Source organism: Myotis yumanensis, unplaced genomic scaffold, assembly GCF_028538775.1.
Source record: "Myotis yumanensis isolate MYYU_CA2020_CCGP unplaced genomic scaffold, mMyoYum1.0.hap1 SCAF_1, whole genome shotgun sequence".
Taxonomy (NCBI): domain Eukaryota; kingdom Metazoa; phylum Chordata; class Mammalia; order Chiroptera; family Vespertilionidae; genus Myotis; species Myotis yumanensis.
This window is the reverse complement of record NW_027223752.1, coordinates 155,862,916-155,889,252: the sequence shown is the minus strand read 5'-3', so window position 1 is coordinate 155,889,252 and position 26,337 is coordinate 155,862,916. Positions and strand designations below refer to the sequence as shown.

Below are 26,337 nucleotides of genomic sequence, written 5' to 3'. Positions count from 1 at the left end.
AGCCCTAAATTGCTAGGCTGGGTTACCCAGACTCAACAATTGTCAGAAATATGGGCTGGAGTTAAGTATAATATTAACCATGCATTTATCTTCTCATCATTCAGGAATGGAAAAGAAATCTTACTATACTTTTAAGTGAGCACGACTTTTAATGTATATTGTGTTGATGTAACCATCTGTTCACACAGCCAACTCTTGATTATCTGAGGTAAGAGAGCACTGGGCTCGGAGGCGTTATTCAGATGCACGCATAATCCTCACTTCAGCAGAGCTTCGGCCTCCCCAGCAAACCATTTACCAGGAATTAACAAAACGTGGGAGCTCCTTCTCCTTTTACTTCTCTTTCTTGCCTTCTGGTAGAGATTCCAGTGAGCAGTGAACTGGCAGGAAAATCTGCAAAAGGGTCAACCAATTCTGAATCAAGAGTTGACTGAGCTGTATAATCTCACCAAGTTCTTGAAAGGAGACAGTGTATATGCAGATGGCAAGCATTCGGCGAGGAACATTTGCCATGCTTTTCTCCAGAGACCGTGACTGAGTGAATATTGTTCTATAATGTTGTGTGATTTTCCTGTGTAGGGTGAACCAGGGCTTCCTGGGCTTCCTGGACTTCCGGGGATAAAGGTAAATACTGCACTGACAGTCTTGGCTTCATAGAACTGCAAGTGTGAGAGTCACAGAAATTGCACAAAGATAGGAGGGGAATGAAAACTGAAAACATAGTGTTGTTCTTTAAATACGCACCTCTCAACCACTTAAATTTTTTTAATTAGAAATTAAGCATAGGTATTTTTAAAGTTTTCCATCACTCTCTGGACTATATTTTCTGTTATGTAACCTAATATGCCCCTAACTTAAATAAATGTAAAAGCCACTTCGTTTGAAATAAGGAATTCTTTAAAGTCTAGAATGTCTACCTTCACATTTAGCTTTATTCTTAAGATCTTAACAGATATTTTACCAGAATTATAGTGTTCACATCCCCATAAATCTAACACTTAGGCAGCTGTTTTTATGATTCACTCATTATAACAATCCCTCTAAAATGTTTTGTGCTTCCACTTCCTGTCAATAATTCTGACTGAAAAGTACAAATCATTTTACTAAACTACTTTGACTCAGACTTTCCTATAAATTCTTTATGTATCTTTTGAAATAATTGCGTAAAACTTAGTTTAAAACATCATTTACATATTTTTAAACCATCTAAAAATTTTAAGAAATATTTTTTAATTGTTCAAAAGTTTTCAACGTGGCAACGGAGAAGGCTTAAAAGTTCTGTTTAGTTGTAGGTACTCCCTTAAAATCAGCTTCTTATTTTAAAGTTCTTTTTTAAATTCCAGAGCTGTTTGATAGAGAAACACAATGCAAGTAGATTTTTCCTTACATTTTTCTCACTTTATAGAGGGTTTTTTTCTTTTTAAATATATTTTTATTGTTATCACCTTGTAGAGTTTTAAATTAATCTCCAGTATGTATTAGACCATTCTAAAATTAATGTTCCTAGTTTCACTGTGACGGTTGTATATACTGTTTTATGAAGGTTGTATCTGAAGTGTGTTAGATGAAATTATAAGATTTTAGAATAAATAAGTTAAATTATTGAGCTCCCAGACATCATCTGGTATCATACATAATATTTTATGGGTATATTTAGTGTAATTAACAGACATGAAAGCTATGTCTTCTAGGTTGGCACTCAGAAACTTTGGTTCTGCTTTTTGTTTGATGGTTTCAGATTAGTTTATTGAAGTTCAGATGTGTGTTTTTAATGTATTATTACTCCTTGGTTTCTTCCATGGAAAAAGTATACTGTATGACAACAGTTTACTAAAAAGCCAAATTATTTCCTTATCATTTGATATTTAGCCAAAATAACTTAATAAGTGAATATGTGATTTCATATTATAGAGTTAATTTATGGCAGTTCCTTAGTAGTTCTCACATTTTAAAAAGGAGCTTTTTAAAAATGATTGGAAGGTCATAGATTTTTAAAAACAAACTGAAGAAAGTCATAGTCGGCATTAATTATAAAGAACCTTGTAGCATTATAAATAAGAGGAAGGCATTTAAAAGGAGCGTTTTGGAAGGACCTCGGCTGCGTTTCCTGCAGCACTTGCCTGCAGGGTGGAGGGCTGCCAACACCAGGTCCACAGCAGGGACCTCCATGCTGCCTTGAAATACAGTTGTTTCTTCTCCTGAGCATGAGGCACTTTCTTGTTGAGAGAGAGCATATATAGGGTGACGGTATTGAGTCTTTTTTCTTTAAAACAAAAAATTTCAGTTACTACTGCTTATTATCATTACCTTTTAGTTATTTTATGTCCTAAAATATCCCAGGTCATTTTTCTAGTCATCTGTGGACTAATCTGAATGTTTCAAACTCTTTCAAATTGGGAAAGATATTGGTGATTTGCCACCCCAGTAAATGCTTTTATTCCTAGAGTCATAGGCAACTGCCAGACAAATTCTGTCAAGATCATATAGTTGACAATTGTCTTTCCTTTTCCAACATTGACTAGTGATTATAGTGACAAAAACCTTTTCTGTATAATTACCATGGACTGTTGGGTAACTATCTAAAAGTTTATTTAAATCACAGATTCTATTTTTGGATGAATAAGCCTGTCTTCTCACTCTGGTTCAGGATGTGAGTGACATGCTTTCCTTATAATGTAGTAGGTTCCTAGTATAAATCAGTAATTTTGTAAAGGAGACAATTTAAGAACATATCATAGTCATTAGTACTCATTGAACAGTCATAAATGTAGAGTTATAAGTTTGTAACTTTATGATATAGCTCCATTAAATTGTGATGTTATTATTCCTTGAATATACCTGCTTTTATTAGGTAGCTAGCCACAGGAGAGTTCATGATTTCATAGTTTGAAAGATAACAATATTTAAAAGATGAAACCACCATGTATGTATTTAGAAAGTACGGTAGCAAGAACATTAGTCATAACCTCCCTAAACTTGTGTGTTTGTTTATGCTTTGTAAATACTTCCTGTTGCTATTCATCTCCTTCTTATCTGCTGGTGCTACGGAGAGCATGCAAATGCCATCCGTTATTTCCAAGACATTGAGGAAACCAGCCATGACATACCAGGGAAGCTTTGATTTGCCACCTGTTGCACTCGGGCAATGGTTGGAAATTTAATGAGCATCCAAATGCCTTCCACACAGCTCTCAGGAAATGAGCAAAGTGCCTAAATACAGACAGAAGACTCATCTATCACCTCAGGGTCCCACTCAGAGAAAGTGCTACTACCTTAGGCATACATAATAAAAGTCACTAAGAACAGGCATAGCTTAATTTCAAATTGCTCTTCAGCTTCCTGCACAAGTCCTGGAAAGTCCTCTCACCATGTGGAAGACATTTGGAATTCCTATTTCATGCATTCATGGTTCATAGAGTGTCAAGATGTTCAACTGGGAAAATTAAATTATGCACAATGTACCATGCAGACATTGATCTTCTGGAATAAGATTTGAACTCCGAAAATTATTTTTTAAAACAAGCTTGCAAATATATTTTTCATGGGCAAAACTTATAACTAGCGTTTCTGATATCCCATAAAAACGTAAGATTCAAAGTTCCTATTTTTAAAGCCTTTTTCTCTCCACAGTTATTTTGAAAAAATGTAAATACATTACTTAGCCCTTTTATGATTATATGACCCTAGTAATTAAGGAGTATAGAGCAAGGGTCAAGACCCCTGACTGCAGAGCCAGATCACCACGGCGCAGATCTGGTCCTGCCCCTCGCCAGTTCATGAATCTATATCATCACATTTCCTTATAACATGAGAATCATCGCCCGGCTGGTGTGGCTCAGCAGTTGAGGGTAGACCCATGAACCAAGAGGTCACAGGTTGGAGTCCCAGTCAGGGCACATGCTGGGGTTGCGGGCTCGATCTCCAGCAGAGGGCATGCAGGAGGCAGCAGATGGATGGTTCTCATCAATGATGTTTCTCTCTCTCTCTCTATCCCTGTCTCTTCCTCTCCCTCTAAAAATCAATAACCTAAGGAACATAAAGCCATTTATACTCTATAGGTTAATAGATGTAAATTCTGAAAATCCCTTTGCAGTGATAGGCGAATGTTACCTTTAAGCAGGGGTCCTCAACCTTTTTAAACAGGGGGCCAGTTCACTGTCCCTCAGGCCGTTGGAGGGCCGGACTATAGTTTAAAAAAAAACTATGAACAAATTCCTATGCACACTGCACATATCTTATTTTGAAGTAAAAAAAAAACAAAACGGGAACAAATACAATATTTGTATTTGCATGTGGCCCGCGGGCCATAGTCTGAGGACCCCTGCCTTTAAGAGCAGTGAGATAACCTACTTTTTCTTGAAACATGGCTTCATGCTATTCCTCTCTTCCTATCACCCAAATGTATTCCAGGAACAAAGGATGAGGGGACACAGTGTTCTGGGTGCGAGACATGGTGCTGTCAAAGTTCTCCTTCCTGACACTGTTCACGCAAAAGCAAAAGGAAACTTGACAAATTAATTAAGAAATTCTCTAGGCTTCAGTCATGGTGTTGCCTAGCCCCAAGACATTTTTTAAATAAAACATCGCCCTAAGATTTTATGTCTCAATGAAGGTGACATTAAGACATGAGAAGCAGTACATTTATTTACTTATTTGTTTGTTTATTTATTTATTTACTTTGAGGATATTTTTCATTGATTTTTAGAAAGAGTGGAAGGGGGGAGAGACAGAGAGAAAATCAGTGTGAGAAAGACACATCCATTGGTTGCCTCCCACACCCGCCCTAACCAGGGCCAGGGATCAAACCTGCAACTGAGGTATGTACTCTTGACCGAAATCAAACTCGGGAGCCTTCATTCTGAGGGCAGACGCTCTGTCCACTGAGCCAAACTGGGTAGGGCCCAAGACATTCTTTACATATCTTGATTTTTTCAATGCTTGCTTTTCTCCTTTCAACATGGACCACCAATTTATCTCATATTCAGAAAAGAAATTGAAAAAATGTACATAGTACAGTGAAATTAATACAGTAGGGAGACATAAAACAGTGAAAATTACATCAAATCATTTAGATGGCAAATAAATTTATATAGTATATTCTCTCATAACTTGATATTTTTGCTCTGGCTTCCCCATTAGTGAAAATTTGACATTTAGACAAGAACTTGAGGATCGGGAGGCTATGAGACAGTAACTCTTTGTACCTCATTATATGAAATCATCTTTGACACTAACTCATATAAAGACTAACTTTTACAGGTGATGGGAACATTTATTTTGGCATTCTTAGGATTAAATAATCTAATAGAAACCTAAGTTTTAAATCCACTGGAGAGGAGGTTTCTTCCTCAGAAACATCAAATCACATTTTAAAAATAGCAGAGGAAACTTTTTGGAAGTAACATAGGATATGAAGTGAATTCCTGAAAGAAAAAAAAAAAGGGAGAAATACCGGTTAAAAGGATAACATTGTTATTGTTACTTATAATTATTTCCTGCTTGCACCAAGTGTGTCTGAGCAGTTGAATAATTTAAGAGTCCAATTAGGAAACTCATACAACCAGAAATCAGAGATTTTTAGCAGCCAGAATAAAACCTCCAATAAATACACCAAATGTGCTTTCATGATGTAATTCTGTTAAGAAAAAAAAAAATCAGAAAGATATGTTTTCTGGGGTTTAAATAAACCTGCTATAGTAGTTCATTTTCATCGTAACCACCAAGATGTTTTAATTTATACTCAAATTTGATCCTAAAGGGAAATAAATGTTTTGGGGATAAGCTCTACTTTCTCATTTTTTCCCCCTCAATAATTTTACAAATCAATCATTACCAAAACTGGCTGCCTGGAGGTTCTTATTACAACAAATGTTCTTGCTGTAATCCTCAAAAGCAGGTATCATGCTGACTTGAATTCTAATTAGCCTTTAAGCAAGAAGAATATTGTATGGCTAATGCATTCAGTGTCAAGACACATTAATCAAAATTATTGGTGATGCTTTTAGCACCCACGCAAATCACATATTTTTGAGCCCTGTTGTACTGTTTTGGGGGGCAATGAAGATTGGATCTGCTTGAGGGTAATAAATATCATAGAAAACATGGCTTGGTTTAAGCAGGTATTAGAAGAGTCTTTTTAGACAGGTTAAAAAATGATATCTTTTGCTCCTTTAATTGATAATGACTTATAAAAATAAAACAAATGGTAATAAATGAAAAACCAGAGATTTTTCTGTGGGCAAGAGCTAATCAGTTAGGACTTTCTGTCCACCCTTCTATATAACAGATGTTGAGTTCTGGAAGTTTATAGGGAAACACCTGGTGAGCCATTTCTGTATGAATGAAGCTGTCTGTCTCTTCCTTTTTTACCTTGAGTAATAATCCCATTCCCATATTTGCTGACTCTTCCCATCTATATGAAGGACATCCTTTATGTAAATTTGACAAACTGGTGTTAGGTGAATTGTCCCAATAGTCATTTAAAAGTTAAAGTAAGGTTATCTGAAATACTTCCTTGCTGTGTATCACATGTGGGTGTGGAGAAGAATCGGTACAGATTTTCAATGGCCTTTGTTAGAGTTCAGGAAGGTCAGGTTCTTAAGGCATTTCCTAGTCTTCACTGGCCTTTTTGTACTACAGAAGGCCAGGTTTTGTTGCCTTCTTGGTTTGTAAAGATGGTAATTGTTTGCATTATTTTAAGGTTTTAGATTTTGTCTTGGGGTTATTTATTTACTGGCCAGAATACACAGAATATAAGCTATCTCAATGGACTGTTTAAATTTTTTAAAAAATAGCAAATGAGTTGAGCAAAAGTGACTTCAGTCAAAATCTTATTTTTGTGGTATCTTCGCTTTACCTTATAGAGTGAATAGATCCCACCTTCCTATAGCTAAATCTCCTGGTAGCTCACTTCATTTCGCTGTACATATTCCCAATTTATGAAAGAAAGTAGAGAGAGAGTGTGCGTGCTCTCTAATACTGACACTCTCATCAATAAAGGAACTATTGTTTGGTGAAAAAATAGGATAAGTTTTCAAACATAGTACATATTAGTTACTGTGACATATTCATTGAGCTTCGCATTACAAGATCAAAGTTGTGGTTGCCGAAACAGTTAGCTGTAGTTGGAAAGATCAATGTGAAACTATCAGGCCCTTCAAAATTGGTCATGTGAAGATCCACCTTTCATCCCAGCTATAGCTGAAACCCATAGACTTGGTTTTGCATCTTTATGTGCCCTGGCTGTTTAAATGGGCAACATGTGTGAGATTTTTCAGCTGCTGCCACTTCCAGCAGTTTACTACCAGGCCTCTATTGGGCTTCATCATGAATTCATAACATTTCTGCTGCCAACCTGGGTCTCAGTGTAGTTGCCAAAACCACCTCTCTCCCACCAGCTCAACACAAGGAAATGTGTTCAGTCTTGGGATTGAAACCTGGGTTATTTAATTCATTGGTGGTGAGCTGATTAATTAACGTTAAGAATAAATAAAGCACAAAACTCATGAAACAACTCAGGAAGAAATCAGATGCAATATCCAGGACAAGGCCAGAAAATTAAACCAAAGGTTCCTTCCTTTTGGAATTCGATGCTGTATTAGTGCCATATTATCATACCACTAACAGAGCTGAGATTTCTATTTCTCTAACAACCATTTAATCACTGGTTAGTTAGCATAAGGCTTGGGTAGCAAAATATGATGCCAACTATTAATTGTGTTTTAGTGATTAACATTTTGGATTGTATTAGGATTCTGATAGTGTTGCATATATTTTATCTCCAGGCTGTGGTTAAGTCATAACTCTGTATTTATATATGATATAAATATATAAGATTTAAATATATTATTTATTTTTTTGTTTGTCCCAAGGATAGATCTAGTTGGAACCAGTGAAAACAAACCAAAAAAACAACAACCGATTAAACCTGGATTTAATTGTCATGGCCATGATAGAGGAATATAACATTTTGAGATGCTTGTTCCTCTCCATTCTTCCTCACCCCTCTTGTCTTCCTCCATCTTACTCCTGCCCCCTCCCTCCATTCCTTCCTTATTCCTCTTCTCCTCTTCCTCTCTTCCTTCTTATTTACTTTTCTCTTTCCCTGATTAGTTACACTGCAAGCAATTACATTTTAAGATCTTCCAGTTGGCTGCCTTCACTTTTTAATTCCCTTCCTCACACAGTCAATGGCACCGATATGAACAGAAATCCCAATTGACATTGTTCTCAGCAATAACAAAAGTAAAAACCTAAAGTGCCACCTCACTTGAGATGGTGAGTGAATAAAGAGACAGGAAAATTTTGAATCGCTGAAAGGAGAGAAAAAATGCATATGACACTTGAGAGGAAAACAGATTAAAGAGCTCAGCAGTAATTAGTACTCTTCTTAAGTTATTCCTCTGCTTTCCATTGGTTTGAAGCCTTTGGCTTTCCTCCATTTTCGTTAGACATTTTTTGTTGTCATAAAAAAAGCACTAACACATCATAAACTGAAAAGATTAATGTTGTTTAGGAAAATGTCATATTTTATTGTTTTCACTTTAATTGTAAAGCTATTTTACTTTCTGTTTACCTGCTTAAGTCTGTTTTCCTGATTATGGGAGCCAGCATCTGCTCTTTTCAAAGGACCTCAGCCTCATGTTTCCTATGTTATTCCTAAAATGACTCATTGAAATTATAATTGGGATTTTCTAATTCAGGTAATTGACTTGTAAAAAAAAATAAAAAGAAAAAAGCCCTCTAGATTTAGTTGTTTCTTCATTAAAGTTAATCTAAGAGCTTAATTTCATTATAGTGACAATTTCCTCTATTGCACCTCACTCCCACCTGTCTACTGAGACAAATACGTGTGAATAATTTCCAACTTAGCAGTCTCCTATTTCCCACTGACTAAATGAGATTAGATATGCAAACACAAGTCTGAGAATCACTTTATAGTCCAATATAATAGTTACTTCCCCTGTTTATTGCCCTGAAAACTTATGTAACATCATTTTTGTGCAGTCTGCTTTACTCCAGAGGTGATTTCCCCAAACTGCTTTGTGTTTAAATCACATTTCAGCTGCTTTCCCTGCCTTCCCCTGATCCAGGTTCCTTCCTCTATGCTGGTTAACTGGCATTGTGACTACAGTAGAATAGTCATTTGCTTTTCTATCACATTAAAGTATTCCTAGACCTGTAGGTTGGCATAGCTTCTCTATTAAGCTTTTTAGGAGATTCTAGAACCTTTAATCTCTACATCAGTCAAAGAGGCAAGACTTTTTTTAAAGGATTACATTTATTTAGGAAAATTCAATAGGTATGACCATTTTCTTCTTTCTCTTTCTTACAAGATGAAAACTCATTCATAGTAAATCTGTCACTTCTCTACCTTACCCACTTTGGGTTTTGCAATCCTAAGTGCTCTAAAAGATGGATATTCTGTCATAAAATGATATGTTCACACAAGAAGATTTAGGGTTACTTCTTGAAAGAAGTTGAAGAGGTATTGAGTACAGCCCCATCCAGGTTATAAAGAAACAAGCGCTCACCTTGTCTATGACCAATTAGTTGGGAAGCTATAATACTTCTATTACTATTACTACTAATAATAATGATAGCCAAAATTTTTGAGCCAATAATAAGGGCAACAATAATAACAAACATTTATTGTTCACTTGCCTCATTATAGAGACAGTGCTAAGGGCTTTGCTTACATTATCTTTATAATAAGTCTTAACTAAGCCACCATTAATGATGCCAGAATCTTCCACTATATGGCAGGTCAAGATTCCAGTTTGTAAAATCAGGCTTTAATTCAGTTCTTTGACTTTGTACCAATAGTCCTCAAACATTTTGGTCTCTAAATCCCTTTACACACTTACAAATCAGGATTAAAAGAGTTTTTGTTTATGTAGGTTCTATCTATTGGTATTTCTGTACTAGAAATTAAAACCCAGAAATTTAAAAAACTAATTATGTGCTAATTAAAACTGGTCATGTGTTTTATGAAAGATAACTGAATCTTCAAAAAAAAGGAAGAGAAGTGACTTTTTTATTTTTTTCAAATCTTTTTAATGTCTGGCTTAATACAAAATAGCTAGATTCTCATATCTGCTTCTGAATTCTATCTGTTGCAATTTGTTGTTTTGGTTGAAGTATATAAAGGAGAACCAGCCACATGCAGATAGGTAAATGGATCAGGGAAGATTATTTTAATAAAGACTTTTCATAAAATTAAGAGTATTCTTCTTTGATACTAATCCAAACTCTACAAGTGGTAGTTTCTTAAAATTTAGGTGACATGTGGAATCTGAAGTGTATCAATGTACACTAATAAGGGTAAGTGCTATAAGTTTTGAAAGGTAAAAAATAGTGCACCAGCTGAGTCATGAGTAGACATATTTATGCCTTAATTACTTCAATAATGTCCTTCAAACCTGAGACAAAGAAGAGACCAATGATTATTTCCTCCCCATAGAGAGGATGGAGCTGTCTCTGAAGTCACTGAGAGCTCTGGAATTAAATAAATATGTCTGTGGTCCTAAAGTTAAATATGCTATCTTCCCCTTGAATACATTGAAATAAATAAGTACATGGGTATGGTGGGTGCTTTCTTAAATTTTTCCTCTGACCATTCTGTTTAAAGGAACTTTTTATATATTTACTTGGGATAAAATATGTTCTATTTTCTAAAAATGAAGAAAGGGCCACTTTAGTCTGGTCACTGAGATCACAAATACTTATTTGTTTATTTGTGAACTATGAAACTGCATGCTTCTTCTTTTTATAAACTAAGCACTAACATGAATAAGAAATACATTTTTGCAGCATTTGCTTTTTTTCTTCTCTTTAATGGTGCTTCTATTGCTTTGCTAAACAGTGAGATCATTTTATTTCTACTTGAAGATATTGCAAGAGTCTTGCCTACATGTAAACTTTCAACCTATTAACTTGCATTATGTTTCCATGCCAGTAAGTCATTCCTAATGATTCACATTGACATTAATACAACTTTATTTCTTGAGGGTGGAGAGGGAATATTTATATATTTATATATATAATTTTACTGGGAGAAATATTTTACTTGTAAATAAATGTATTCCATATGATATTTTTTGTTTAAAGTAACAAGATAAACTCTTTTACAAGAAGTAGAATAGTCATCATGATTTCTCTGAATATAGTTGATTTTCATTTTAGACCATTAAGAGATCCACCCAAAATTTTTTGTTTAGATTCTTCTTTCCAATGTGTGTAAGGGTATGGGGACAGATAGAATAGAGTTATAGAAATTTCACAAAAAATAAACTTACAGTAAAGCATTGGTTCCCCTCCACCTTGTTTTGTTCTTAAACTAGTACCAACCACATCAGAGCCAGAGATAAATCCATTTGAGTTATATGCCAGTCTGATACATTTGTGGTGGTGATAGCAGTTTTTTGTTCGCCCAAGACCCAAGATTTTATATAGTGTATTTTAACAATGCAACTCCAAGTATCAAAAAAGAAAATGTTGAAATATCCCAACCTTAGGAAAAAAACAAATGTATCAACATTAGGAACTGTTCCAGAAATAATTCATTGAGGGGGAGGGGAGAGAATTTATGGGAACAGAGCCATTACATTTTTCACTTTAAAACTTTATTTTATCGATTTTAGGAAGTTCGATTACCTTACATTTGAGCTCACATTTTTAAAAAGAAAACAAAACTTTATGGCTAGTCAAGAAAATATGAACACTGGTCTCAGGTATCTCCTGACACCAAATACATAGTGTCTTTTCCAACACCGATTATCCAACTCTGATTCTCTGACACCAACTGTGTCTTACAACTCAATCCTATTGTGACACTAACTACTCAGAGTCATTATCAGACTCTTCAGGTTGAAGGGCTCCGTCCCACAAGACTGCCCTCACTTCAGACGTGGATCACCGGAACAGGGGCCCCTGGTTACATGACTTCTGTCTGACTTAACTACAGATTCAAGGGTACTCACAACCTACTCTGACTTTAGTTTGATAATTTGCTAGAACAACTCAGAGAACTCAATAAAATGCCATTCTTAATATTACAGTTTACTATAAAAGATAAAAATGAAAAGCCAAACAAAGAGGTACATGGAGTAAGGTCAGAAGGGTCTGGAGCACAGGAGCCTCTGTTCCCATGGAGTTGGGGTGCATCATCCGGCCAGCACATGGATGTGGTCACTAGCTTAGAAGTTCTCCAGTCCCCTTTGATTAGGGGTTTTTATGGAGGTTCCATTGTAGGCACAATGGCTTAAATTACTGGCCATTGGTGATTGAACTCAGTCTCCAGCCTTTCTCCCCTCTTTGGAGATGGTGAGAGGAGGCAAAGGGCTGAAAGTTTCCTCCTATCACAGCTCCATCCTGAAGCTATCTAGGAGCCTACCAAGAGTCACCTTATTAGCATAAACTCAGGTATGTTTGGAAGGGGATTGTCAAGAATAACAAAAGATGCTCCTAATACTCTTATCACTCAGAAAATTCAAAGGGTTGTAGGAGCTCTGTGCAAGGGACCAGGAACAAGACCAAATATATGTTTTAGTATACCACAACTGGGTTTCTCTAAGTGGAGAAGAGGTTACAGAGGTTGGGCAAGGAGAGAGATTTTTCTCTGTTATGCTGAACATTCCTGAATCTCTTCCCTAGCCACATCTAACATTCAGGTATCTATTGCTGCATATCATTACCCCCCAAACTGGCTTTAAACAACAATTATCTCACCATTTTAGAGAAACAGGAATCTGTGCCCAGCTCAGCGGGGTGCCTCTGGATCAGTGTCTCCCATGAGGGGTCAGTCAAGCTGTTAGCAGGGCTCCTGTCTCACCTGAGTGAAGCGTCCCCTCCTAAGCTCACACATGAGGTTGTTGGCTGACCTCTGACCTCGCCACTCGGACCTCTCCCAAGGGCTCTTCACCGTATGGCAGCTTGCTTTCCCCAAAGAAAGTGATCCAAGTGAGAGAGAACAAGAAAGACTCCCTGGAGATGGAAGCCACAGTCTTTTTATGACTTAGTCTCAGAAGTGATATCCCATTACTTCTGCCAAATTCTGTTAATTAGACATGTCATTAACTCCAGTCTGCACACAAGCACAGGGCATTGCACAAAGGCATGAATACCAAGAAGTGGGATCATTGACACCTGTCTTAAAGGCTACCTACCACACTCGCCCAAACATAATTAATTGGACCTGGTAAATGCTAAGAACCACAGGACAACAGATGAGAAAGGAAATTATAAAGACATTGATCTGGGTGGTTTGCCACTTCTACTTTCTAAAGCTTCTCCAAAGCTTTTCTCAAAGTATCCTCGTTGCTCAAAACCTATTTAATTTTATTGGCAGTGGCTGGATCTCAGCAAGAAAGCTGTATGCAATCAAAGATGTGAAATCCCAATAGAAGGAAATCAGTTTAACTTTACTTACTTACTTACTGTCAATTGGTAACAGTCTCACATGCCCATCTCTTTAAAGGGTGAACCCGGTTTCATTGGCCCTCAAGGGGAGCCAGGCTTGCCAGGCTTACCGGGAACAAAGGTGAGTGGAATCTTTCCCTTCCTTTCTTCTCTGAATTTTTCTGTCATAAAATTGTTGTCCATTGTGTTGAAAGAAATAAAGGGTAACTACTATTTAGGTGACCATACATGTTTGCCTCATAAAGAATAAAAGCAGCCTGTCACCCATTCCAACACTTCTAATGGGGGCCCCGTATTAAATAGAGTAACAGGAAATTTAATGTTAGAAAGCCTTGGGCAAGACAAAAGGAAGGTGGGATATATTAGTTGTTCCAGTTGTCCCCCAGATTGCTCCTAAATTGATGTGGTGCCATTAGCTTCCTGGCCATATGGAAAAGTGGGGGAATTCTGAGGAGGGGAGATAGAACTCATTAACCCTCCTCCTTATCGCTGATTTTAGGACAAACTTGTAAATCAAACATTATTATTATTCCCACATCACTCCCTAGATTTCAAGGAGTACTGACGTCATAGAGATTCCTAAGTGCCTCATCCCAAAAGGATCCATCCCGAATAACGTTTGCAGAAAGATCCTGTAATGAAAACCATCTCATGATCTTCCATTTGGCAACCCTAGAGAGGCCTCTAAAAGCACGGTCTATATGCCGCCAAATAAAAAATTATGTTGCTGCGGATACAGTCAGGCCTATCGTTCTCTTTTTATCTACCCAGTAAGACATTAAAATGTACAGCTCTGAGGAACTTTACTCATGACAGAGTCATGAATCAAAAGAGGGGCAAAATTAAATCAAACTACATTTTTTTTTTTTTTAACCCATAGCCACCTTTGCCTCCATGTGTATTGCATTCGCCAGAAATAAACCAGGCTGATTTCCGGGAGCCAAAGAAATGTGTTCGTGGTCTGTTCCGACAGAGGCGTCCTCATTCCCGCTGCTCAAGAGAAAATAACTCTAATCCCAGTAAATGGAAACTATGCGTGGCCCAAGGGGCACTGGGTCGAATGTATGCAAAATTGCTGTTTTTTCAAGCAATTTCATTTTCACATAATGAGCTGTCAGGCTTATTAACAAAATATGAGGAATGCCTGCTTTAGCCTGAACAGACTCACACAGAAACACACTTTCTGGAAGAGAGGGGAGGTGGTGGGGGGAGAGAGAGAGAGCATTCTGTGTTCATATAAGAGTCGGTTTACTTATTCAGGCTTCAGCCTCAGAGAAGGAAGGCAGCCTGGTTATAGGCTCAAAGCTCCGCCTGGTCGGTGCTTCAGAGAACCAGGCTGGAGCTAACTCATCTCTAAATGTTGGTGGCATTTGGTTTGCTAAGCAAGGAAATATAGAAGAAACACGGGCTGTAGAGAGGGGAGGTCAGCCCTAAATATCTCTTCCATAGTTCACCGACGTTAAGCTATTCCACAATTTCAAAAAAGATCCAGATGCGAGGCCATAAACTCACCATTAATTACTGCTCATGAGGAGCCCAGCCTGATTTTACAGACCTGATCCTCTTATCACAGATACTACTCTGAACTCCCAATAAAAATGAGGAATGTTCTGTACCTGTTTTGTATTTCTACAAGAAGGGATGTAGATAGGATATTCGTTTTATTAGCAATATTGTAAAGTTTATTTTTCAGCTAAATTGCCTATCATACATGAATTTGGTATCATAACGGAAAAGTCATGATTATTTAAACATTTCCTCCAGCCAAACACTAGATTTTTTCCCAGTCGTTTAGGTAATCTGGTTTTGTCCCACTCAATTCAGATTAAAAATATAAATTAATCTGTGTTTTACCCCCCCCAACACAGTGAAGAGAAATCATAATGAAGGAAGGTGTGTGATGGCATTTAAAAATCTGTTTATGCATTGCTGTGTCCTCAGCATCTACGTCAGTCCTGGGGGAGACCTGCAGCAGTCTAAAGAAATGGAGTGTTATTCTCAATAATTTAGAATACTTTGCATGATACTGTTGATTCGTTAATCCAACAATTTTTTTGCCAGACTTTTTTTTAGTACCTGAGAATGAAAACTAAATGCAGCAAAAATGGTCTTTATTCTCCTGAAGCTTACCTTCCAGTATGTGTGAGGAAGGGTGGGAGGAGAGAAAGAAGTGAACAAGCAAATTACGTAAATCCAGAAAGTGACAAGTAACCAATTAGGGGCATTGTAATTTTTTAAAGTGATTCTAGGTAAAGCTATAGCCACTCCACTCCTATGGTACATAACAGATAAATGATTTTCTAAGGTTTGTGTTTTGCCCTGAAACAAGCTTATAGTTACTATTTTAGAATTCTGCTGTAAAATATTAAGAGAAATGCCAAATATGGTACTTTTTAAAGATAAAAATTCCATATGTCAACAGAAGTGCTTCAGTCTCTAAGCCCGGGGGAAGCTCTCAGAGCATCTTTTCCGTCTGCTGCATCCCTCAAGTGACTGCCTTTCTCCCACCTTCTCCACTGTCCCACTCTCGTTGGTTCATGCTGAGCAACCTCCTGAGTTTTCTCTCATGCCTGCACTACTCTATCCCACCTCGCCTGCAAAACCATAACAGCTTCCCAGAGAGGGACTGATACAGATAAAGGTCTTGGAGTTTAAAGCCCTGTATCACCCAGCTAACACCAGACTGAATTCACAACCTGTCTGAGTACTGAATGCTGCCCATCATGCGGGAAGCCAGACAGTCTACTGTGCTCAGGGAATATATAAAACGGTGGCGTCTTCCTGGAGGGTGACTTGGCAAACTACTAATATGCTCATACTTTTTGACACAGCAATTCCACAACTACACATTTTTCCTTAGAAAATGGCCAGAGATGTTCAAAGGATCACATACAAAAATATTTCTACAGAAGTTGATGATTGAGCACAGTTTTAAATTATTGCTCTTCCTTTTAAAAGCTTTGTGACTCTGAGAAAGTTACTGAATCTCTCTGAGCTTCAGTTGCCTCGTCTGTAAGACTGTGAATACTAACGCCTTTCTCATCCGCCCTGTGGATTACATAGGATAAAGCATGTGAAGTGTTTTTGTGAAGTTCCCGCACTCATTAAGGGCATAGTCATAAACAGCAATACTTATAAAATACAACCTACTCATCCTTCAGGACATGACTCGACTCTCACCCTCAGGGGGCCAGTTTGGAGCATTAAAAACCCCCGGGGTTTCTTCTTCTCTCATATATGGCCTTAGGCTACTCCTGAATTCTTAACTGTTTTGTTATGTGGACCTTGTCTAAGTAGGTCACTAGCTCCTTGGGGGCAGTGGCCATATTCATACTTCACAGAGCTGTGGAGAAAGTAAAGCGGTAATACCTATGTGTCGTGTACTACATTTAGAAGTTATGAGATCAGTACTATAATTTTCTGTATTTTACAGAGGAAACGGGGGCTTTGGGGACTTAACTAACTTGCCTCAAAACACAGAACTGACAAATAACAGACCCAGGATGTGGGATTACAAGAAGCCTGGCCACTATAAGTGATAAGTTATGGCCATTGCAAAGCCTTAACCACTTTGCCATGCTGCATCCCGGTAGTACTGAGAAAGTGGCCGCAGAATGAAAACTATGTCTATTCCTGACTTGAGGTATCATGATGGGCCTTATCAGGTCCCTTTAAGGGTCTTCCATTTACTTACGTAGGTGTTTGACAGGCATTTATCAATTCATGTCTTTATCAAATGGAAGTGATAATGCAATGGATTGAGCAATCGTTTGATTAAATTAGATAATTCATGTTGCGATTAATACAGTGCTGGATACATGATAAATACATGGCAATTATATGCTTTCTTTAATTTTATTCAACTTACTTATTAATCTACAGGTACAAGCTTGGGATAGGGGGAGAGAGAGGAGGGTTGCCATTTACGGTTTTGCATTTTGTGACAGGGTGAGCGAGGGGAAGCAGGGCCTCCTGGAAGAGGTGAGCGAGGGGAGCCTGGAACTCCTGGACCAAAGGTCAGCTATTCTTACATTGGAAAATAACATTCTTTTGTTTAGAAATGTGTGCCTCTTGATTTATAACATAAAACTAAAATTTAAAATTCCTCAACAAATATTAATTTATTGAAATGCACAAATAATTTATTGAAATACACATCAATTGGTTCTTTTAAAAAATGAATTTTACAATTTAACTTTCCTAATTTTCTCTCTTTTCGATGAACAAATGTAATAACACATCCAAATGTAAAGGGGGAATTACTGTCGTTAACACATTATCACTCAATGGGTATTGAAACATATGAGAACATATTGATATGTGTTGTATTTAGTTTTGATAGTAACTTGATGATAACACCTTGAAATTTATTTGACTGTTCAATCTTTATTCCTCTAAACTTCCTGCAAACTAATATGGTAACACTTTATTTTAATAGCCCATCCTAGATACACAGGAAATGATTTACTCTTTGATGAAAAGGAAATTTATGCAAACACTATTGAGACTAATGAGAATCATTCACAGAGCTCTTCCCAGCCACTGGTGGGAGGGCAGTCTTCAATTATAGTGGAATGCAGGTTGACAGGGAGACCAGGGAATGAACCAGTGATACTGTGATGATATTTATGTTTAGTGTTTTAATAGCCAACATTACATAGAGCCATATATTATGGCAGTTAAAATGAAGTGTTTCCATTTTTATGTCACTGATCATTTCTTTTCTCTGTTCTTATATACTCTGTCTCTTTTCTCTTTTTCATCTTCATATTCTCCTATAATAGGGGAAACAAGGTGAATCAGGAACTAGAGGCCCAAAGGGGTCAAAGGTCAGTAACCAGACAATCATTTTAATGTTACATGAGGCCTTCAAGAGCTGTGCTTTTGGCCTCTTCCACAGAGAATCATGTTTTAAATTAAACTCTTCCAATAATTTCATCCCTATGATGATATTTCAGAACAATTGGTTTGTTTCATCTTGTTTGTTTTTGTTTGTTCCTGTGTTTATGGCTATTCTTTAAGGCAGCGGTTCTCAACCTGTGGGTCGCAACCCCTTTGACGGTTGAATGACCCTTTTACAGGGGTCGCCTAAGACCATCCTGCATATCAGATATTTACATTACGATTCATAACAGTAGCAACATTACAGTTATGAAGTAGCAACGAAAATAATTTTATGGTTGGGTCACAACATGAGGAACTGTATTTAAAGGGCCAGAAGGTTGAGAACCACTGCTTTAAGGGAAGTTTCATTTCCTTTTTCATAGAATAGTTTCTTTGGAAAAAATTAAGTACTGTACCTAATTTAACTTATATATGGTATAATCTTATTTTTCATTTCCTGGCTACCTTTGTGATAAATATTCCAATTATACTTTGCTTTTTTAAAAAGTCCTCACCATAGGGTATGTTTAGAGAAAGGAGAGGAGAAGAGAGGAGAGGGAAGGGGAGGGGAGGGGAGGGGAGGGGAGGGAAACATAGATCAGTTGCCTCCTATATGCACCCCAACCAGGGATTGAACCTGCAGCCTAGGGGTGTGCCCTGATGGGGAATTGAACCCATAACTTTTTGATGTATAGGATGACACCCCAAACAATTTAGCCACCTGTCCAAGGCTACTGTGCTTTTAAGTTAGTTGACTCCTTTCATTGCATTAAAATTTCACCACCAATTGAAATTCTTTTCTGTACCATGTTCTTTATAATATTTGCCATTATCTATACATTGTTAGCAGGGTCATGTTATTTAAAATGCTATTAGCTAATAATATGGGAAATTGGTGCAGAAATAAAGAAAACAGAGCAGAAATTATTCTCTATTCTCTCAATGTAATTATTATGGGTCAATGTGGATGGATAAAAATTATAATCCCTTTTCTTGTTTCTCTTCATTGATCCTTACCCAGTTTATAGGAATATATAGAAAGATATATCAAAATGCTTTGAATTCCATTTAGACAAAGGTCTCTATAAATTTAAGGTTGTTTTAAAGAACCTTCAAATCTACACAAGTTCAAATCTCTTCTCCAACGTTTCTGTTGAGACTTCTGAGAATTGTGAGTGTTCTCAGAGAGATGTGGATGCAGTTTGAGACGTGGACTATTCCTTGTGTCTCTGCAGGTGGGGCAATAACACCATAAGTGGAACTTCAGAGGTTTTTGATTTAGCATTTAAAAAGACGAGAGGGCTGGGTTTGCCCTGCCCCTGACCTTCAGCCCTGCCCACCAGTCCCAGCTAGCTGCTGTCCACTTCAGTACCTTCTGTGTTAAAATGCCTGTACCCACAGGAAAACTCTTCCTCAAATCTCCATCATCAGAGGAAGGCCTAGCTGGTGACCTTTCCCTTCTGATTCTCCCAGAATGAGCTCTCCGTTCCTTCCCTGTCTCGATTATTTACACATTACCTCTCAGAGGAAAGATAACCAACGTGGTTGGCTCTTTTTTCCTTTGCCCCAGTTTTCATATAAAGGCAAAAACATAGCTCAGTCTGAGGGGTAACATTGTACACTGGGTGCCATGGAAACCACTTGCTTTGCTTTTGAAGATCCCTAGTGAAAGAGCTAACATGTACATTGTTGTTCCAAGATACTCTCTTATCTGAAAGGGGACTTTTAATTCACTGCAAGATGTATCTTAAAGAAGCATTTGCCACGTAGGTGGTTATTGTTCTTCTAGTTTCATTTTGTACTTCAGAAGTTTGTAATAAGGGTGCTGCTGTATGGTATTAAATACATCCTTAGATCTGGGATATTTCTAGACTGTTGGTCCTCCTATTAATTAGGTTTTTTTTTCTTTTCACTGGTGAAAGGGTGACCGAGGAGACAAAGGAGACTCTGGAACGCTGGGACCAAGGGTGAGTGTGTCTCTCCTCCCAGTTTTTGTCCCATATTCCCCCACAAGCCCAGAGTTAAAGTATGGATCATGTGGCTTTTCACAAGGCACCTCGACTACTAATGCCCAATAATAGCACCGGAGGTAGGCTAGTGTAATTATTATTGATACCCTCCTTTCATATTATTTTCAATTTCACTTACAAGTAGCAATGAGTGTATAGATTCTAACACATAAAATGAGCGCAAGAGAAGAAGGTCTAAAGAACTCTTGATCTACTTTCCCTCTGCTAAACAAGCAATAGCAAGTCCATAGTCATCCAGCTAGTAGAATTTTCCATTTTTCTAAAAAAAAAAAAAAGCAATCACTGCTATTTTCAGAGCCTTTTGTTAAAACACAGGCAAGGAATTAGGACATAACTAATGGAAATTCAGTGGCAGAGCCAATGAGTAGGATAGAAGTTTTAAAGATATTTGTCTTTGCATTCCCTCTTTGGTTTTATATCAATAGAACTCTATTCCTGTTGGGAAAACCAGGAGCTTCCTAAAAACAGTGCTCTATCTTCTTAAAGAATGAGGAAGCAATCTTTGCATTGTAAATGACTAGAAAGGGTCCGGGTTGCTTTAATAAATATGGATAAAGCCAATGAATGTTTACAAGTTGAATAAGATTAGCCTACATTTTATAATTTTCAGAAAACAGTTTCAGAGATTGACTCATACCTATTTTTTATTCATATTTCATATCTTTAACATGCACAGACAAGGAAGTTAGAAATGGTTCACCTCCTATGAAATAAGGACAAAATTCAAACATGACTATGTATTCTGAAGTGCAGTTGTGCCTTAGCCGGGAATTGTTGGTCAAAGAGCTGCAAGTTACTAATTCTGTTTTTACCAAAGACCCTTCTATATCCTAGCCTAACCCACATAATTCCCTGTTGGTTGGTTTTTTCATAGGGTCCACCTGGTCAAAAGGGGGATCAAGGAGCCACGGAGATCATAGACTATAATGGCAACCTCCACGAAGCCTTGCAGGCAAGTGACTGCTCCCTGCCACAGACAGTGACACTGATGAGCATAAATATCAGCTCCATACCCCCCAGGGATTCCAGAGGGCTCCACTTCTCAAACCACACCCTCTTCCTATTCTGAACCCATCCCCTTCTGCTTGCCCAGTTTATCCTCTTTATTTCCTAGCATTTTCAATCTTCCCTTTCCTTTCTAGCTTCAGAGATGTGTAAGTCTTACCTGGTTTAAACCTTGTGTTTATTTCACCAATCTTTGCCTCCTTGCTTGCAAAGCAAGCCAAGCAAAGCAATGAAAAGCCCTGTGGTTCTGGAGTTGAAGATGCCTGGGTTCAAATCTCAGCCCTTTTGCTTACTGAATGTATGACTTAGGCCTCAGTTTTCTCTAAAATGAGGACAGCTGTAGTATCTACCTGATAGGGTTGTTGTGAGCTGCAAATGGCTAAATGCCTGGCATTGAGTAAGTCCTCTATGGGTGTTTCTTATTACTGCTACCATTCAATTCTTTTTCTTCCATTAAGTGGAAACCGTTGACTGTGTGGCATGTCTCCATCACTTTGCATCCTATTCATCCTTTTCATGCTTAGACTCCTGCATTCTAGCCTCTATCACCAGTCTGTTGTAACTTCTCCTATAAAGGTCACTAATATTTAATCTCTAGGTCAAGCACATTGTATTTGTCACCCTTGACTTTTCTGTGACATTTATACTAAACCACCTTCCTTTTCTGAAACTTTTTCTTCCTTGTTTCTCTGATCCTCTACTCTCATTTCTTCTAGTTTTTGTCTTTGATGGATCCACTCTGTTTTTGTATTTCCAGTTTCTCTGTCCATTCCCTAATTTTTGGTATCCTCAAGTCTTTGATCTTTTCTTGGCACATCACTCCATGTTCTTCTATGTTATGGCTGCTTCCAAATCTTTCACACCGTGTCTGATCTGCATATACTTCCAGCTGCCTAGGAATATTTCCTCCATGGATGCACAATTGATTATCAACTTCCAAGACACAAAGTTAAACTGGTTACCGAAAGGGAAACCACCTACCAAGTGATTCCCTTTCTTAACTTACCAGTTTCTGTTAATGATACCACAAGTCTTTGAATTTCTTGATAGAAACTTTAGAGTTATTTTTTAACTATCCTTAGCCCTTCACCCATTATATCTCACCAGATGCTACTGTTTCTTTCTTTCAAACTATCTGTGAGGTTGCCCATTCTATCCATTCCCAACCAAGTCCACATCCTATTTCAGGTCTAACACTGCAACAAGCCCTCAGCCAACCCCTCTGCCCTAGTGCCTCCTTACTCTTCTAATCCATCCTGTACATCACTTCAAGGTTAATTTTCATAATTTTTACTATTTTGGTGGTTTCAATCTTCTCAGAAACCTAAATGGACCCCCTCGCCTACTCTATCAAGCTCAAACTTCTCTACCTGACTTTAAAGGTTCTATATTCATCTGTTTCCTATACAGAATTTTCTATTTTTCCAGAACACATTTTCCCCTGAAGTGGTCCTATTGATCCTATTCATAAAAATCCTCCACTTTTTGCCTGGTTCATCCCATTCTTCTTTTCTTTCTTTTATCCATCTAAGTCCTCTCCAACAATGCACTGCTGCCACCCAGATGAGATCCTCCTCTTTTAAACATTAGCGGCCAGGGCCCAGCCCAGTAGTTTAACATATAATTATTCTTTAAATCACATAAGTTATTTAATCTTGCTGCTTACCTGACTGGAAGTCACTTGGTGATGGGAAATCTGTCTTGTGCTTACTCTGTATCCCCCAACATGCCTGACACAGGTCTGGGCATAAATATTAAATAAAGTCATTGGGTGAATGAGTGAGTATACTTATCTCATATGTACAATCCATTTATTTGCTTGAAAGACTCAACAGTTGTCTTAAATATTTGCTATTTTCTATTTGTTTGGGGTTTGTTTCCTATCCTCATGACTTTACTAACATTCTCTAATTATTAAAGGCCTTCATTCCTATGAGTCTTTCTCTACAACTACCATTTTTACAGAATCTGTGTTCAGTTTAGCCTACTTTTTCTGGTCTTTTCATTGGTGTGCGTAAAGAAAAAGAGAAATAGAACAAGAAGGTTAGTTAGGTACACTTACTATGTTTTCAAAGTTCTTACTTATAAAATATAGGGACACGTTTTAAACTTAATTTATTAACAATGTTGTAAATTTCCCTTATACTGCTTCCCATGGCACCATAATTCTTACTACAGTCTTTAAGAGATATCCTTTGTCTAACCTTCCAAGAACTTCTCCAATATTGTTGGCCATTTTTCTAAAATAAATTGTAAAAGAGGACTTTTAAAGCATCTTGTGCATGAACAGGGCCTGGAATGGAGCAATTCCTATCTCAAGAAATTCAAAGACTTATGGCACCATTAACAGAAACTGATTAGTTAAGAAAGAGAATTATTTAACCTAAAACTAAAATCTCTGTTTTGATCTCCCCTCTACTACTAATTAGCTAAGTCCTTTTAGAGAAATCAATGTATCTATACTTCATTGATTGCATCTGGAAAATGAGGATTTGATTAAATAGATTTTTTTTTCTAAGAGTCTTTAGATTCTAACATTATACTTAGGATTATTTTCTGAGCTCCTGAACCCTTTCTGCTGGTGTGCCTGAACACATTGTATTTTATTAAAATTGTGACACCTGCATCTTGATATAAAAGAATATCTGTGCTCGGTTTCTTCTTCTCAGCATGAGTTCTATGTGACTGTAAACAAGTCAATATTCATCATAATCAACTGGTTCATATTTATATCTCAACCTCTAAAGTTTTATTATTCTTATGGGCTTGTTAGGGCAACTATATGTTGTGCTTATAAATAGTTTATAGTGCCATTGTTTTTCACTTCAAACCTATTTATTTGTTTTCCTAATTATATACTCCAGTGGGTAAGAGTCCCTTAAAAAATGAACTAAACTAAATAGCCATTAGACTGAAAGGAAGTAGTAGACATTTATTCTTCTAATTCTCTACCCAGCGTTGGATTTTCACAGATTTGTTTCATTTTACTATTGCCTCCTCTAAAAATTCTGTAAAAAAGCCTAGGGTAATTAGATAAATATGAGTATTTTACAGTTATAAAAATATCACATTATAAATATTTTACTGTTGCCTCAATTGAAATTTTTTTTTAATATATTTTATTGATTTTTTACAGAGAGGAAGAGAGAGGGATAGAGAGTTAGAAACATCGACCAGCTGCCTCCTGCACATCCCCTACTGGGGGTGTGCCCGCAACGAACGTACATGCCCTTGACCGGAATCGAACCCGGGACCCTTCAGTCCGCAGGCCGACGCTCTATCCACTGAGCCAAACTGGTTTCGGCCTCAATTGAAATTTGTTATTTATGTGAACATTTGCCATAGCCATTTGCTTTTATTTAAGGTGGTTGCATTTCCACATTTGCAGTAAAATTTCCCCATTTCCTACTCAAGCTTTTAAAAGTCCTCAATAGCATTCAAACTAAACCTGTTCTCTGGTGTAAATCATGGGTGATGTTAAGTGTGTGTCTTTGTCAGAAAAGAAAGGAAATAACCTCTAATTCTAAAGTGATTTGCATAAGTATCTCAGGGAATAAATCACTAAGCAGCCTGCCAACCTTCAACCAATTTAGTCATTCTAGCTCATGCTTCCCATTTCCCATCATGCCTCACGAGAGAATGGCATGCCTTTCAACAACATTCTGGCTTTCAAGTCATAACTGAACTTCTTTCAAGTCATAACTGAACTTCAAGCGAGAATCCTGCTGAGCATGTGTACCCTTAACTTAGAAGAGCCGGATACAAGAAGTCCAACATGAGCAAACATCTTTAGGACGTTTCTTTGTGTCTGCACACTGGTGCTTCAGGATGGCAGTAAAAACTCTGGTTTTGAGAACTTAGCTTAGTGTTTTGTCATTTGTTCTTCTCTGAACTGGGTGGAACCTGCCCTTTCCTATAAAACTTTTAGGTCTCACAAATACAGTTATTTAACAAGATCATTTAAACCCCATCTGTTAGATAGTTCAGTTTCCATTAATAATACTGTTTTATTGTGCACCTCATTATAAAACATGCTGTTATCTTTAAATTTACAAAAGAACTAGTTTTGTGTTTAAATAAAAAATGAATTATATGTGGCACCTGTTGGAAAACCTTCAAGGGTTCAATTTTTAAGTTCATTTCCTTTTCTAAGGCCTTATCACTGTTTTCTAGTTAAAATTGCAATGTGTAATTGGAAGGCAATGATTAAGAAAGTATTTTTACTCTATAATTTTCTAGCAGATTTTTTAAAATGACTAATTTACCTATAGAAACAAAGAAATAGCTTTCTCATAATCCTAAATTTGACTCTTGCTTTAGATGAATCCCATATGAATAAAGTAACTGGTATCTGTTTTTGGATTCCGGTCTAGGGCACATACTTTGACTGCAGGCTCCTCCCCAGCCCAGGCCTGGTTGGGGCACGTGCAGGAGGCAACCAGTCAATGTGTTTCTCTCACATCAGTATTTCTCTCTGTCTTTCCCTCTCTCTTCCACTCTCTCTAAAGATCAATGGAAAAATATATTCGGGTGAAGATTTAAAAAAAAAGTACTGGTTGATTTTCTCCTACTGTTTTCTCTGAAGCTGTGATGACCATAACCGATTTTATCATAGAGTGCAAAATTGAATATTTATACACATGCATAAATACATTGTTTTCTAAGGAATAATGACATCATGTCACTAAAGCCACGAGTGATTGAGGTATGATAGATAACGTTAAGATTATTTTTTCACAACAACAATCATAAAAAACAGCAACAACAACCTACATCAGAAATTGGAATGGAGTATTAGTGGAAAACAAAGGGATGGTGCTAAACTGGTATTCACAAGTTTATGTGCAATAAATAATGTTTCTCTATTGGGATTGGAGTACCCAGTGGAGAATGTTTGCCCCTCTAGGGTTGCATAAATTGGTTATAGGTCCTATGCAACATTTAGCACAAAACATAAATTAGAAAAGATTAACACAAAAATGATCCTAGATTAGGGGTC

The 26,337-nt window shown here is 37.3% G+C and overlaps 1 protein-coding gene across 1 annotated transcript in view; it reads left to right on the top strand.

The window, feature by feature from the left end:
* COL25A1 (collagen type XXV alpha 1 chain) overlaps window positions 1-26,337 on the top strand; it is a 502,347-nt gene that overhangs the window by 433,651 nt on the left and 42,359 nt on the right. The window contains exons 18-22 of the mRNA XM_070433581.1: window positions 580-624; window positions 13,478-13,540; window positions 17,367-17,435; window positions 20,226-20,270; window positions 21,208-21,285. Coding sequence (XP_070289682.1) covers window positions 580-624; window positions 13,478-13,540; window positions 17,367-17,435; window positions 20,226-20,270; window positions 21,208-21,285 — 300 coding nt within the window. The remainder of the gene's footprint in view (window positions 1-579; window positions 625-13,477; window positions 13,541-17,366; window positions 17,436-20,225; window positions 20,271-21,207; window positions 21,286-26,337) is intronic.